The sequence below is a fragment of the Ochotona princeps genome, chromosome 25, assembly GCF_030435755.1.
Source record: "Ochotona princeps isolate mOchPri1 chromosome 25, mOchPri1.hap1, whole genome shotgun sequence".
Classification (NCBI taxonomy): domain Eukaryota; kingdom Metazoa; phylum Chordata; class Mammalia; order Lagomorpha; family Ochotonidae; genus Ochotona; species Ochotona princeps.
In genome coordinates, this window is record NC_080856.1 from 26,688,465 (window position 1) to 26,704,287 (window position 15,823).

Sequence of the window (15,823 nt, forward strand, 5' to 3'; positions counted from 1 at the left end):
TTGAATTTCCCACTTTCATGAAAGAAACAGAGTATACTTTAAAGATTATTTCCATCAATTCTTTCTTTTTCCTTTGCCCATACTTCGAAACAAACAAACCAAAGACAAAAAAAAATTATCATTAACCTCTTGGTATTCAATCCATGAAGTCTAACGCTTGACCTCTCATTTTCTGGGATGTAAAATTATCATTAAGCTTATTTGCAATAAGAATGTTGTAGAAATTCTTGTGCCTTCCATGTTTCTATTTGGGGACAAAACAGTCCTGCTGTAAAGAGTTTGATGACACATGTGTCTTCAAGCCTGGGTCCATCCCTGTGTCTCTGACAAGCCCTTGGGCTCAGAGAGCAGGATTTATTCACAACGAATCAGTCCAGGTTTGTTAGAGAAGGGCTCTTCTTTTTCTGTTCTATATTATGTTCATTTTTTTCCCCCAAGATCAGAGTATCTGCAGGATTTTATAAAGGTGAGACAGACCTCAAGCCATTGCTGTGTGGAAGGGGTCACTGTCTCACGAGAACTTATTGAAAGCAATGGTTTCCCCGGAACTATGAATGTCAGAAAAAGAAAAGCTATAGGATTACAGTTAAGTGCATAGGCGCAAGTGAAGCCATTTTAGCAAACACTGGCAATTGGATCAAAGCAAAGGTCTCTTCAGTAACGAAGCAATAATACTTCTAAATCGTGCTGGGCTATTGAAGCAACAGAACACTGCTCTCATTGAAACAGAGACCCTCAGAAGCTATTGGCGCTTTCAGATCGATGTATGATTAAGTCCTCCATGGATCATATATTCCTGAAATAAGATTAAGCTTTTTTTTTTGTGGGAAGATATTGGTAAGATGCTGTTTCACCTCTAGCCCCAATTTTCTAGTTTATGGCGTCTACACATTCCTCTTGGTGCTGTTTAGCTATTCAGACGCCCTTCAGCCTCTCCCCTTTCCTGGGCTGTCTGGAGGGTCAGTGAGCAGGCTGCGCAGCAGGGGTGTGGGAACAGAGAACAGCACTCATTGCACTGCATGAGATGCTGTAGTTACACGGCAGGAGGGAGCCTGCAATGTGTCCACAACAGCTTTTATTCTCTGTTGCTATGGTCCGAATGTGTGTGAGACCTCAAAACTCAAACATGGGACCCTAATCCCCATTGTGACAGCAGTCAAAGATGGGGTCAGCAGAAGGGGACTCGGCTGTGGGGCTCTCATGGATGGCATTAGAGAGCTAGTAAAAAGAGTTGAGGCACAGGCATTGCGGCACAGCTGCTTAAGCCTCTGAGTCTGAGGCCTGCATCCCATATTGGAGGGCCCTGTTTGGCCTGGCTTCTCTACTTCTAATCCAGCTTCCTGCTAATGTATCCTTGGAGGTTAGCAGATGATCACTCAAGTGCTTGGGTCCTTGCCCAAGAGAGTTGGATGGATTTTTAGGCTCCTGGCTTCAGCCTAGGTTAACATGTTTGTAGCATGCATTTGGCAGAGAAGTTAAGTGATGGAACATGCTTCTTTCTTGCTATTACTTTGCATTCCAAATAGATGAAAATAGATAAAAGACACATATGACACATAATGCTTCTTTATCTGCAACCCATGTAGACCTTATGTTCGTGGTCTGTGCATGCTGCTATAGTAAAATACTGTGACCGGGTGGTTAGTAAAGAATAGAATTTCTCAGCCCTGCAGACTAGTCGTTCAACACGAAGAGAGATTTGGAGTCTCTGACTTGGAGATGCCGCCTCACGTGGGAGAAGGCAGGAACACTCCGTGGAGTCTCGGATTCATATGGCACGAGACCCATTCAGGAGAGCTCTGTGATGGCTCACCTTCCGAGACCCCGAGTTCTCACCTTGGGCGTTGGTTTCTGGTGTATGATTTTGGGGGGATGCTAACCACAGCCATACGCAATGTGCTTTTCATGGATAATTGATGGATCCTTCTGTTCGTTTCAGGTTGTAATTCACTATTTCTGAATGAGCTTCATTTGACAGAAATAATAATGGTTGCCTTTAGCAGTTTGTATTTCAGTGATTCATTTTGTTTTATAACACTGAGGGTTTAAAAAAGTTTTACCCTTTCTGCATAATATTCATAGCCGCCATGATTGAGAACCGACTGCACCAGCCACTGCGTTAAGCTCTTTGCATACATTCACTCCATTTTATTCCCACAGCAACCTTTTGTACTAAGCATAATTATCTCTGTTTTACAGATGAAGAATTTGAAGCTTAGTGAAGCTAAATAACTTTCCCAATGTCACACTGTTGATAAGTGGAGAGCTTGAATCTAGGTGTCTCTGCCCTTAACACGTTGTCCTTAGCCAAACTTGGGCTCCACTTCTGGAGAATACGAATCAAACCGCTGGCGAGGGGGCTGGAGAACTGCACCTTGATGAGGTAGTTTTTTAATTGGGGAGTGTACCTTTATTCTGAAGAAGGGCTTTTCCTATCAATCAGAGAGATTCAAATGAACTATTTCTCATTTAATACACCAGATGAGTTTTAAATTAAGATTCATTTTAAGGAAAGAAATAAAAATAGTAGATAATATTAATAACACTTTAGCACACTTCTTTAGCTTATAAGATCCCAATGACGGAACTGCCCACAAACTGTAAGAGGCTTATTTTTAAAGTTGTTTTTCAGTGAGTTTCCAAAAGTTTCCAAGTCTTACACTTAGTTAAGATCGTGAAAAGAAGTTTTATGAAAAGCCAAGTAGGCATCATAAAATAGGTGAACTGGAACACGGTTTTAATTATGCCAGAGGAAGGTGGTTTATAGCTCAGAGCTTAGCACCCTAACAATAGGTTTGAAGTACTGACTAATTGTAATTTTGTCAGTAATAACCTTGAGACATGGATAAACAAAAGCGTGGAATACTCCACTTGACTCTCGCAAGAGCCAAGGGGGTTAATCTAATTTAGATTAAACAATGAGTTCTATAAGTTTAATATTTCCTGCGCATCTTAATTTAGAACTTTCCCAGAACATATAAAAACTTAAAGTTTTTTTTTTAATCCTTAATTTGAAGATAATCATCGGATTCAAGGGATTTTCAAGGCACAAAGGAATGGAAGTTTTCGTTTAGTTTTCACAGCCTTGTGGAGGTTAAAAATAGTTGTGCATATCAATCAAATGAGAGCTCCTCTCTTGGACCGCTACAAATTATTGTCTCTCTAAATTTTCTCCAATTTATCACAAAGTGCCTCGTGGGCCTTCCTCCATTGTTAGACTGAAATGCTTGTTTAAACCTTTTGTGTCTATTTAACCATTTCTATTCAATGAATAAACATATAATGGATTGCCTCAGTGTGGCTGGTGGTCTTGTGGTTGTCATTGGGACACAGATATCTGTCTGAGATTCCCAAAACTAATGGGAATAAAACTGGTCATAAGGCAGGTAGAGAAATGGAAATGGATGGACACTAAAGAATTTATGTGTGTGTGGTATTTCTGTCCCGGGTTCTTGGGACTACACTCCACTTTTAGAGTTTTAATCCCATAGCCAAGGTTTGAACCAATAAAGTCTACATCATGAAATCCCCTTAAAAAACTGCTGTGCACTGATGTGACAGGAAGAGGATATGGCACTGGCACAGCTCAGATGCCCAGGGTTGGCCTTTGCATCTCTGCATTTGTCTAGATTTGGCTCACGTTCTCCCTGGCAGAGCTCAAATTGTAAGTAAAGTGCTTTTCCAACATTTTGTGAGTCGCACTAGCATATTAATGACTCTGAATGGTGAGTGGGAAGCCCTGGATCTGCAGTGGCTTGTAGCTGGAATTGAAGTGAGAGCAACCTGATTATAGACTTTCTTCCTTTTTAAAGATGTTGTTTCAGTTCAGATCAGATTGCAACATGGACTTATTACTGGCTCATTTCTAGTGGGCCCTGTTTTCACCAACATGGTTAATAAAGACTCCTTTATACATTTTAGACTCGCTGGGCATCATCTCTCTTGCACCCTGGTCGGTGTTCTTCCCTGCACTGCTTTGTACTACTACTCTGCGAGTCACCAGGCCGCAGCACTTAAGGCATGCCAAACCCTGCGGAAGACTTTCTGAATCAGAATCTGTTGGCTGACAATATCCCATGAGATGTGCTAGAAAATTCCAGTTTATAAAGCACTGCCTCACACAGCCTCCAAACTTCACACTCAAACGCCATTTAGGAATTCCAAGTTCCAGCCTCATTCTCCTCACTCTATTAGAATTTCCATCCTCATTAACATGTCACCTGCAGCAGGATGAGGCCCTGACCCATTTTTTCTCAGCAAAGGCTCTAAGGCTGAATGTTTTTCTAAAAGGTGATGGTTGAATGGGTTTGGGTCTGTTTCACTTATTTTCTTCTTTTTTTTTTTTTTTCAATTTCAAGTGCACTACACAGTGGGAATTCTTCGAACTAATAGATGTAGTCTAGAGTCGGACCTTCAAGAGTAAGATAGATATCTTGGAGAGTTCAGAAGAGGAAGCCAACTATGAAGGTACAATTTACAGAAAACATTCCCTCCCGTATCTGAGGATGGTGTCACTCCCACCGAGTCCCAGGGTTAGGAAGATACAGGTGCCCAGGGAGAGAATAAGAAGAAGCAGGACTCGCCCAGCCAGACAGATCTGCAAAATCAAACCTTGCCCGCCAGCTTCCTTACACTGATTACCTCCTCTGTGGGGCTGTGATGACTTCTCCAAATACCAGTGGTATTTGAAGCAATGGAGAAGAAATCGGTCATACACACACACAAATACCACATCAACTGTAAAATAGAAGCACCATTTCTTTTTTTTCTCTCAAATTGTAAACCGTTTAACTTCCTATCTCAACAGTGAATTTGCAGTTAGAGTTAAATGACCAAATAATCTTGATGGGCTGCTTCCTCCCTGGGGAGTGGTCCATTTCTTCTAATTGTCCAAACTCACTCAAGGAGCCAGGAAGACAAAACGGGGCTTCCTTTCTATAGCTAAAGTTGTGGCTTTTGTAATTGCAGCTGACCCCAGATAATGCCCAGAGGGCTGGATCCTTTAATAGGAATCAAGCCAGGTTGTGATCCTGAAATTTCAACACTTCACTTGTTCATTGAGGCATTCCTGCTGTTCTGTCTCTAAGAGCCTGTGGCAAGAGTAAGGAGATGGGGTCACTAAGTAAAAACGGAGGTTAATGGTTTCTACACATCACTCCAAGGTTTTCTCCCCTGCCTTCTATTACCACCCCAAACCTGCTGGAACTACAAGTAAAACTAAAACAAAAACAAAAACAAAAAGCAGAAGTCACCAGCTTTGCACTATGGACCCCTCATCCCTGTGGTTATGGGTTGTCACACTGACCCCTCATCCCTGTGGCTATGGGCTGTCACACTGACCCCCTCATCCCTGTGGCTACGGGCTGTCATTCAGAGCTACCAGATGGATGATCTGGCGGGGTCACTCTAGTACTGGGTTATTACACCACTCAGCTGCTGATAGGCAGAGGTCAAAGGACACGGTCCCTGGTTAAAGCTTCCTCTGTAGGTCTCAATGTTCATCTTGGCCCCAGAGAAATTATTCAAAAAGAAGCATTTTGTCAAACTATCCCTTCATCTGCCATAAAGCAGCTGTGGGTTGCTGTGCTGGCCACTTAACCTCCCCAGACCCAGCTCCCACATCTGTAAAATGAGAAGTCTACACTTGGTGATCACTGGGACTCTTCTACCCACAAGAAGCCATATACTTTTTCTTGCTTTGAGCTATACTTGAGTATATGGCTACCTGTTGTGGTAAGAGGTGGGGAAAGGAAAAAAAAAAGGACTTGGAGCATATTTTGAGGACATAATCATTGAATGTGATCCAATTGCAGCCATCCGAGGCTTGCGGTATGACTGTTAACTCTATCAGCATTTGGAACAGAGCATGATGCTATAGAAGCACCACACGAGGCACCTTCCTCACCTGTTCAGAGACCATCTGTTTTCTGAGTAGGGCTAAACTGGAGCATAGAGGAGCAAATGGAGCTAGGTATCAGAGGAACTTACAGAGCCAGGGGCAGAGGAAAAAAGTGGAGTGGAGGATCTCGGGGAAAGAGAACCTGGAAGGCACAGGGCAAGTGAGTCAGGTGCAGACTTGAGGCTGTGGGAAGGAACCTTACAGACTGCAGGTGTTGGGATGTCTCCTCTTGGATGGGTGGGCTGTAAGGGCCTGCCTTGTGCATACATCCATCATTCCCCAGGAAAGTGACCTGAAATCAGCCTGAGGCTCCTGTTTTGTTTCATTGTTTCCACCTTAGTGAGAGTATAATTTTCACTTTTTCAGAATTTTTTTTTTTTTTGCTTTCTATTGTTGATACAGCCAGTCTCCTCTGCTCAACCCATTGGCACACATTTTCTGTTTTGTGGAACCAACTGTTGCTTGATTGTGGAATTGTAAAACCAGAGCCAATTAGGATCTTTTAACTGAATGGCTGTAATATGCTGACAGTAAAGTCTGAAGATACAGTTTGGCAGAAAAAGCACTGGACTTGTGCCACTGCAAGGCACAAAAGGAAACTGCGTGTTTCCCAGCCTCCCTTGCGGTGAGAGGGTGGCCCTGGTGCTGAGGCTTGGGCACAGCAATGCAAACCAACATGATGCAAGCCACACTTGAAGTCAGCCCTAAAAGACAATCTCCCATGCCCTCCAGATTTCTCTATTCTCACAGTGGCAGCCCTGGATCCCTGTGGTCCAGCGAACAGGCCATGAGACGGGAGGAGGGCTACCCGCCCACCTGGGACTTGGCTTCTATGAAATACAAGTCTTCATCGTTCGAAGCTGTTAATATCTCTGAGTGTGCAACCCTAGCACTGCTCATCCTGAAAATCCAGCAAAGGCCTTCCTCATTTACCATGCTTCTCAAAGAGCACCTTTGCCCAATGAGCTCCCCTGGGATTCATCATTTATGCGTTAGACCAACTTAGACCAGTTTGACAGTTTGGTTATTACCTTCCCTGGCAACATACAACTGTTCGGAGGAACAGGGGCTGTCGTGCTGGGGGTCTAGTGATATTTGGAGATGACTTGGAGCATGCAATGTTTGATGAGGACATGACTTCCATGCGGGCTCGGTGATTTGTGGAGGATGTTAGCAAGACCAGAGGCAAGGAGGGCTTCCCAGGGACGTAGGTCACTGAGAAGAAAGACTTCAAGGTTTTGAAATGAGGGAGTGTATCTTAGGTTAATTCATCCTCCTTTATAAATAGCTAAACATGTCTTATAAGAACAAAAGATTGTTTTCCTTTCCCGTTGTAATCCTAAATCAACCCTGAGTGAGTGTGTGGAGGAAAAGGAAAAGAATATTCTAGAACCAAATGGCCCTTTCCAGTGGCTCCTCTGCAACTTCTAGGCAAAAGCACCTGGGAACCTGTTTCCGTTTCCTGAGACATCCCCTGAAGTCAAGGACACCCCTCACATGAAGTGTTGAAAGAAACCAGACAGACAGAAGATGAGGGGGGTCTGACTTAGCACCTGGGCCCCAGAACCCCTTCTGGAGAGGTAAAGCCCAAAGGAAAGAAAACTCCAGGAGATGCTGCGGTTCCATCCTGAGAACGGAGCCCTCCCTCCAGGGCAGAAGCTCTTCCTCCCTCCTTCTCCTGTCTTCGGGGACCGTCTGGATGTTTCACACTCAGGAACTCCCAGCAGGACCAGGGAGCCTGTGGATGCCCGCAGGCTCACCGAACAGAGGCTTGAACCCGTGGTAGGAGTGTGTGGTCGGTGGAGAAAGAAGAGCACGTAGACCCAGGCACTGGATGACTTTCTTGGCAGGCAGAGGCAGGCTAAGGTCTTGGTGCTTGTGCCACAGAGAGCGTGGCCCTTCCGCTTCCCTGGCCACACAGAGTCACTTTCCCAGAGAACCAAGGTTCATCTCCATTCGGATTAACTACCATCGCCTGCCTTGTTTCTTTAACACTCTTCTCCATCCTCCTGAACCGCATGCATCATCTGCTTGTCCTTTCTCTTCAGTTTCTCTGAGCCACCACTGTGGCTCTCAGAAATTGAATTTACAGCTTAAACTTCCAGTGTAACTTGAGTGTTCCACCCGGCAGCCCTGACAGAGTGGATTTCTGGCACCTACTCAGAAAAAGTCTCGAGTAACACATTTTCCCTAATTGTTTCTACCTACGTTTATTGAAAACACTTGCTTTTGTAGCAAACTTGCCCCTAATTAATTGTTTAGAGTCCCTGTATCCCTAGAGGGGATATGGAAAGCCTTCACTGTGTATGGCCAAGAGTAAAGCAATTATTCAGTAAATGCTCTGTCTCTACAAGTAATCATCGCCGTGATAGCTAGGATGACTGTGACGTCTCCCTCCAAACACTGAAATCCTTCCTTTTCGAACTAATTCCAAGAACGTTTCATAGCCACCTTCAAGAAAAGGGCATATGCATTTCCCAGTGCTATATGGCAATGCAGCAGACCTGAGTGGTATGCACTGGTTTTCTTTATCGTTTTAATTATATGGGTCTAGGAGTTCAGATGAATTAAAGGAAAAAATGAAGCTCAGCAGGCATGTTGAGATCAGCCGCAACCAAAAAATGGTCGGGTCGAGTCCACGGAACTAGTTTTGTTCTCTGAGACTGAGGGCTTGAAGACCAGCCTCATACAAGACACGCCTCCCGAGCTCAATTCCCCAAGGGGAGAATGAAACATTTTTCAACAACAGGTTTTCTTCTTATTTTTTTTTTGAAATGTTATCTTTGACTAGACTCCAGTAAATGATACAAAGTAAACTAATTTCTGTAAGTAGTGGGGTTTTAAAATTGTATTCCTTGTTGCTGTGTTGGTCTCAGATGTGGGCGGAGAATGATTTGGGAAATAACTGCAACCTTGAGGAGAGAAAGTTCTTTCTTTTCTCTGCTCCATTTCTGCCTCCCACCCCCACCCCAGTCTAGAGCCTTCCAGGGACTGAAATGATACTCAGAAATTTGTTGTATAAATGTCATTTTCAAATAACGACTGCAGGGGACTGTGTGTAACTGGGACCTGCTGCGGACCATGCACCATCGCTGGCTCGCATGAGAGCATTCTTAAAGGGATAGGGTGATTCAATACATGCTACAAAATCTCCTCTTCACTGCATGGAGACAAAAGCATAATTTCTAATAAATCCAAAGGAGTGACAGAGAGAGAGCCTCCATCTGAGGGTTCATTTGCCCAGTGACTCTAATAGCCAGGGCTGGACAAGTGAAGCCAGAAGCCAGGAGATTCATCTGATCTCCCATTTGGTGCTGGTACTTGGGCCATCTTCCATTGCTTCGCCAGGCATGTTAGGAGGGCGAGAGGAAGTTGTGGACCTGGGATTCCAAAGGCTGCTCATAGGAGATGCTGGCTTCACAGGGGGGCAACTTTGCTCACCATGCTTCAATGTCAGCCCCCCTTCACTCTTTTTTTGATCAATTGCAGTCATTTTATATCACAAAATATAATACTAAATTATAAGACACTCTGCATTTTCCAATTTTTATGTGCATTTCTCAATTGTGATTTGAGCTTCTTTTCCTTATTCTCCAAAGTACCTAGCAATATTCTTGACAAATAATAGGTCCACAATACATTCTGAGAACTGATTTACTGATAAAGAAAAAAACCAATATTAGCTATAGATTATTTACCACAGCACATACTATTTAATCTTACTGTAATTTTCTCTTTAAAAGGATAATAAAATTTTGCAGAAGTGCAATTTTTACAAGTGTTTAACTTAATCAATTACTTTATAAACTCCTTTCTCCAATTCTAGCTTAACTTCTAAATTAGAATTGATAAGCTGTAAGCACTTTAACTTAAGTACTTATGACATCAACATTGATTTTCATTTGACAATCCATGAAAGCCTGTCCAATTTAAGAACAACATTATTGCTCATCTCTCAGAATATTTGTTTAAAAATGCACATTTAGGAACTGGCGTTATGACATGGTGGGCTAAGTGTTTTGCAAACTTGCATTCTATATGGGATGCCATTTTGTGACCCAAATGCTTCACTTCCAATTCAGCTCTGTGCTAACAACCTGGGAGAGCAGCAAAAGATGGCCCAAGTAACTGGGGAGATCTGGAAGAACTTCCTGGCTCTTGGCTCCAGCCTGGCCCAACCACAGCACTTGGGACCATTTGGGAAGTGAATGAGTGGACAGATCTCTCTGTCTTTGCAAATATGTTTTTCAAACAAATAATCCTGAAAATGTATATGTGTTATCACATACCAATGTTTTCTTAAGAGGTTGGAAATAAGTTGCTTACTCTATAGTTTTATGGAACTTGAAGTGCAGTCAATGTATGAGAAAGGTCTTTTCGATCCATCTCAGTCTTACTTGCAGTACTTTCATTGTGTCAATGGCAGAAAAAATCAGTACACACTGCATCTCCACTTTGTATTGGGAACACTGCATTACTTAATTAGATAGCCTCGATTTACTAAGTAGCAAACCGTTACTCAAGCATCATTACATTCCTTAGGACACCTCTTTGAGTAGATGCAATAATTTATTATTAAGCAGGTCTAGTTCTCCATTGATTTACAGAAGTGATAGTAATATCCCATCTCACATAATGCTTTGCTTGGAGGAATCCGAATCCTGGCACTAAAATCTTTATGGTCTCCCCAGGAGAAGTTAGGACGCAGGTGGTATTCTCATTACCACAGCTGAGAAAATGGAGAAGTTTGCCTGAGGTCTGCCAGCAAGTCAGCCATTGAAGGAACAGAATCTGGGTCTCCTGATGCCTAGCACACAATCTCAAAAGCCTAGAACTCCCAGGAGAATCACTCAAATCACGGGTGCAGAAAAGAGGAAGGAAAATGGTGCCTGAGATGCTCATTGCAGAGTTCCCATGGCAACCTGTCACTGGTTTCCCTCTGACTGCACATAAAGCACAATGAAGGGTATCAAGCACCATAAAAACCTAATGGTGCCCTTAATTAGGTGGGCCCAGAATACTAACTCCCTTACCTCCCACCGTCCAAGTGAGCAGCCCCGGTTTTCTCTCTGTGGTACCCAGTTGTGGAAGCAAGGCTGCCTGACTTACTAAGGACCATCAAGCTCCACTGATGATGAAGTTTGATAGCAATAATGTCAAACTTTATATGACCATAATCCAAGTTTACAATGATACATTCAGCCATAATGCATCTATTTATATCACCATAAACCTAGTTTTATGGTGATATAAATAGTCATGTTAATGGCATTAACAGCAGCGCTCCGTGGATTCACAGCTGTTGACTGTCGCTTTATGCTATTAGCAGTGCTATTTATATTACCGTAAACTGAGGTAGTCACACTTGTTACATATGGATATGGGAGAAAGATGGATATGTCACAACTCATTCCAGAATCTAGCTTCAGTACTGCAGCCGACAGCTGCTGCCCCCTCTACACACTGAGATCTATCTAGCTCTCCATTTAGCTCTGCTTGTGTTACACGGTATTTCAGCAGGAACTAGATGCATCTGTTTTCGGGCATCCTCTGAGGAACCTGGAAATGCTACTTGAATGTGATGAAGAAAGCGCAGTCCCAGTGGCTGGGCAAACTTACTGTCTCCTTGGCAGCGAAGGGGGCCCACGCTCAGTTTGGCTTCAGAGCCTTGCCGATCGGTGTCTCCAACCACCACCTGGCTCACGGGCAGGTGATCTTTGTAGGATAAGAAGCCAGCATCCTTCCTCCTGAATCACAGAGAAACACAGAAAAGAATGAGGTGGCTAAGCCAGAAGCATGTCTCTTCTGATCATTGTTCACATTGTTTAATAATTGATAGCGTTTCTGTAATTGCTCAGAAATTCACTAAATGAAACCAGAATCGTCCTCTCGCTGCCACACAGCTCAGCACTCAGGGACAGATCTGGCATCTTTATCTCCTGGAAAGCAGAACTGACACCATGACTTCCAGAAATCACAGCCCACGGCTGCATCCCATTCTCGGTCAATCATAAAGGAGAGTGCACGCCTAACACTGAGTTTGCTGTCTGAGTTTGCTGTTGTCATAGAATCAGAAGCCCCACAAACTCTACCTCAAAAACACAGGAATCAAAACTCTGCCAGCACCCCCTTGTCTCCTTAATTGCTTTGAAGCACTTTCTTTGGATCCTTTCTTACTTGATGTGCACAGACAAGACAAAGAACACCTTTTGCTGCCTCATGGCTTCTTCTTTAGTATGACAAGTGAAACAGTTTGTGAAGCTTCCAACACAAAGCTTAACAAGTGTCTCTTTCCATCTGTAAAGAGAGGTGGTGCTGAAATTCAAGTCCAGATCGCTGTTAATTTCAGGTTTGTTTTCCTGTTTGAACTTATCTGGTTTGGAGCCTTCCCTACTCTATTCAGTACCTGCCCTAAATGAAGGAATTGGATGAGGCTAATGGCCAAGGTCTGCCTCTAGGATGACACGCAGAAGCCCGGCTATGCTCCTGGGAATGCTGGAAAGGGTGCTGTGTGCTGTGAGGCATCACTGTCCCCCACCTCTACATTCCTGCTGGTGCAGGTGAGGGATCCCCTTATTTGGTGCAAAATGGATGGGAGGTACAAATCAGTCGGAAGTCAATCTAGAAATGTATATTTTTAGATAATTTTTTTATGCCTTTGAGTCTCAAAAATTAAAAATTTGGAACTGTGTATAGAGTCAATTCCAGAAATGCAATGACCAAAAAATGACAGAGTTCAATAATCAGGTTAGAGATTGGTTGCTGGATACATCTGGCAAATAGTGGCTTGGAAGCCACCCTGCAGGCATTGTCCCCATGACCTGGTGTTGTGTGCTCTCCTGTGTCTGTACCCACAGAAAGCCCAAAGGATGCACAGGTCTCCAAGAAATGAGTTTTTTTTTTATTGGAAAGTCAGATATCCAGAGAGCAGGAAAGACAGAGAGAAAGATCTTCCATCCGTTGATTCACTTCCAAAGTGGCCACAATAGCCGGAGCTGCGCCGATCCATCTGAAGCCAGGATCCTAGAGTATCTTCTGGTCTCCCATGTGGGTGCAGGGTCCAAAGGCTTTGGGCTATCCTCCACTGCTTTCCAAGCCACAGGAAGGGAGCTAGATGGGAAGTGGGGCTGCTGGGATTAGAACTAGTGCTCATATGGGATACTGGAGTGTTCAGGTGAGGGCTTTAGCCACTAGGCTACCGTCCTGGGCCCAAGATATGAGTTTATGTTGCTTTAGTTGTATCATTGTTTTCAAGGTTACAAGACAAAGTTGCTTTTAAAGTTTTTCTTTTCATGTTAGAACTAAGGTCATGTGGAAACACATTGTGATTGTTAGTGACATTGTATCTTAAACATCTCAGTGAAAATTTTGCAAAGCTCCTTTCTTTATTGGAAACTCTATGAATCTGGACCGGCATTACGCCCAGTGGTGATGATGTTGGCTAAGTTACCTGCATCCCATCCTGGACTGAGTGTGATACTTGGGTGGGGGGCTCCTGATTCCAGTTTCCTGCAAATGCGCACCCTAGGAGGCAGCAGGTGGCTCAAATAATTCTGTTCCTGCCATGGGTGAGGGAGACCCGGAGCAGACTTCACATTTGCCAGCGTCTGCCTGGACGAGCTCTGGATATTTCAGGCATTGGGTGAGTGAAGCAGCAGACAGAGGGACACCTGCAGTCTGTTTACTTCCTCTGCAATAATACACAAGGACGCTTGAAAAGTTGTATGAGTTAAAATTATGTCAAAGAGGATATCAAAGTCTGATGCCAAACTTGATGGCAAGTGTTTCTTAAGGGAACCATAAATGAAAGCACCCTTGGCAGAGCTCGCTGTGATTTGGTAACCCCCTGGCAGGGGTGCTGTGTGCTCCTGTGCCCTCTAGAACCAAGAGCCTCTACAAGCACTTAGCCTTCGATGACTGTGCATCGGGGGTCTGCACATTAAATCCTACAAACCAAATGAACTTTATCCCATTTTCCGATGAACCGAAAGCTAAGAGTAATGCTTCTATTTTAAGCAGTGGAAATAAAAAAAATCAAGAGAATAATATTTTGTGATCCAAAGATAAAATGAAACTCAAAGTCAGTGTCCATATCACACACTGTCATTGAAAAACAGCCACTTATTTTTTTTTTAAGTTTTGTCAATGGTCACAGGCCCCCCAATAGCAATACTAAGTCATTGTAACACCATTCAGCTCTCACTGTCTAAAACATTTACGATTGGACCTCTTACAGAAAAAAGGGCACTAATTGCTCTAACTCATCTTATCCTCCTTTTTTTTTTTTTAAATTTATTGAGCTGGTCTTGCACTGTCTTTCATGGTGGTCCACTGCTATCCAATTCAAATCCACACATTGAGCCTGAGGGTGAGGTAGGGAGCAAGGAAGGGTTAGGAAGATCCACCCAGAATAAACAGTAAGAATGCGTTCAGATGCCAATTGACTCAGCATGTCGGTGAGAAGTAAGCGAATGGCTGATTTTGTGTTAGCATGGTACTAAGTGCATGGCAGGCAGGAAGGTAGGCAGGCAGGCAGGCAGGCATGAGCCTCCTACAACAGGTATTTATCCTGCAGAAAAAGCAATTGCTCTACAACTTGTGAATGCTCGCTCTGATTAGCTGCCCTAGCAGCAGTACGATAGGATGGGTAGTAGAGTCAGACGGTTTTGATAAATATTACAGTCTTTATAATATGTTTGAGCAGCACAAATGATGGCATTCTGTGTGAAATGAGCAATGATGAGGATCTGAAAGAAGAATCAGTTTCATGTTTCAGCTCACGTGCATATGTGTGAGAAGTATGCTTGATTTGGACGTCAGGAAGCCAGAAGCACCCCGCAAAGTTCAGCATATTCTCTGGAAGGCTATTATGATTCTGCTTACTATTTATCATGGACCAACTGTGCTTGTTCTGGGTCTTTAGGTACGTGGAAACAACATATGTGCCTTTGCTCTTGGTTCCTTGTTCCTGAATTTTATGAGATTTATCTGCACTTGCTATTAAAATATTTAGAATAAAAGATTGGGTCCTATTAATAGAAAGGTGGTAACCACACAGGGATGAGAGTAGAATTTTCCTGATTGTTCTTCAGTTCTTTCCAGTGCTTGACTCTTGTGCATAAAGCTGTTTATGAGTATTCCCCTACATGGGTTACTTATTAACATTAATTTATGTTGCATATTTATCAGAGGTAGAAGTGCCAGTTAACAAACTACACATATGTTTCACTTTAGTGGATACTTAGAAGCAGTTTTTCCAAGAGCTTGTACCAAATGACATCTCTATGCTTAGAATGTATGAATTCCAGTTGCCCAAGAGCCTTGCCAATATTTGCTACTGTTCCATTTATGATGAGTGACAAAGTTAAGAGCTTTATAGTGAAATCTGAACTATAGTGAGAACATTTTAGAAACAAATGTTCGTAAACATTCCAATAATGAGGCAATTGTACTGTCCAAACAGATACAAGATAACCTTATTAGAATTCACATATCTATCTTCTGTCACAATTTGGAAATATTGTTTTAGATATTCAGAGTAATCTTATAAATGTAGATTTTCTGTACTCATGTTTATGTTAAAATTAGCTATTCTCCAGTGATTTTGCAGGAAAAATTCTTGTTTCATTAAAATAGCTACGTTATTGGTGAATGAAGTTGAAAAATTAACACCATGTTTCATTAGGTGTTTTTTAATTGTAGTTTTCTTCCCTCTTTAACTGATGGAGAGCGGGAGAATCAGAGAATTGATTCTGACCAGGATGCTGGTTTGCAGGCAATAGAGTCTGGGTTCACATCTAGACTATCTGATTCCCAAACTAGGATATCTACTAAAACAAAACAGAGAATGGCCAGAGAATCACAATGTCAATGAGATTTTTCTTTCAATTCTCATTTACAGATGAGAGCAAAACAAACAAACAA

General features: G+C 42.9%; 1 protein-coding gene across 2 annotated transcripts in view; it reads right to left on the bottom strand.

Moving 5' to 3' along the window:
• The window catches only part of CNTNAP2 (contactin associated protein 2), a 1,058,280-nt gene that overhangs the window by 325,235 nt on the left and 717,222 nt on the right, over window positions 1-15,823 (bottom strand). For both annotated transcript variants that reach the window (XM_058654907.1, XM_012930541.2), the window contains one exon: window positions 11,519-11,646. In XM_058654907.1, coding sequence (XP_058510890.1) covers window positions 11,519-11,646 — 128 coding nt within the window. The remainder of the gene's footprint in view (window positions 1-11,518; window positions 11,647-15,823) is intronic.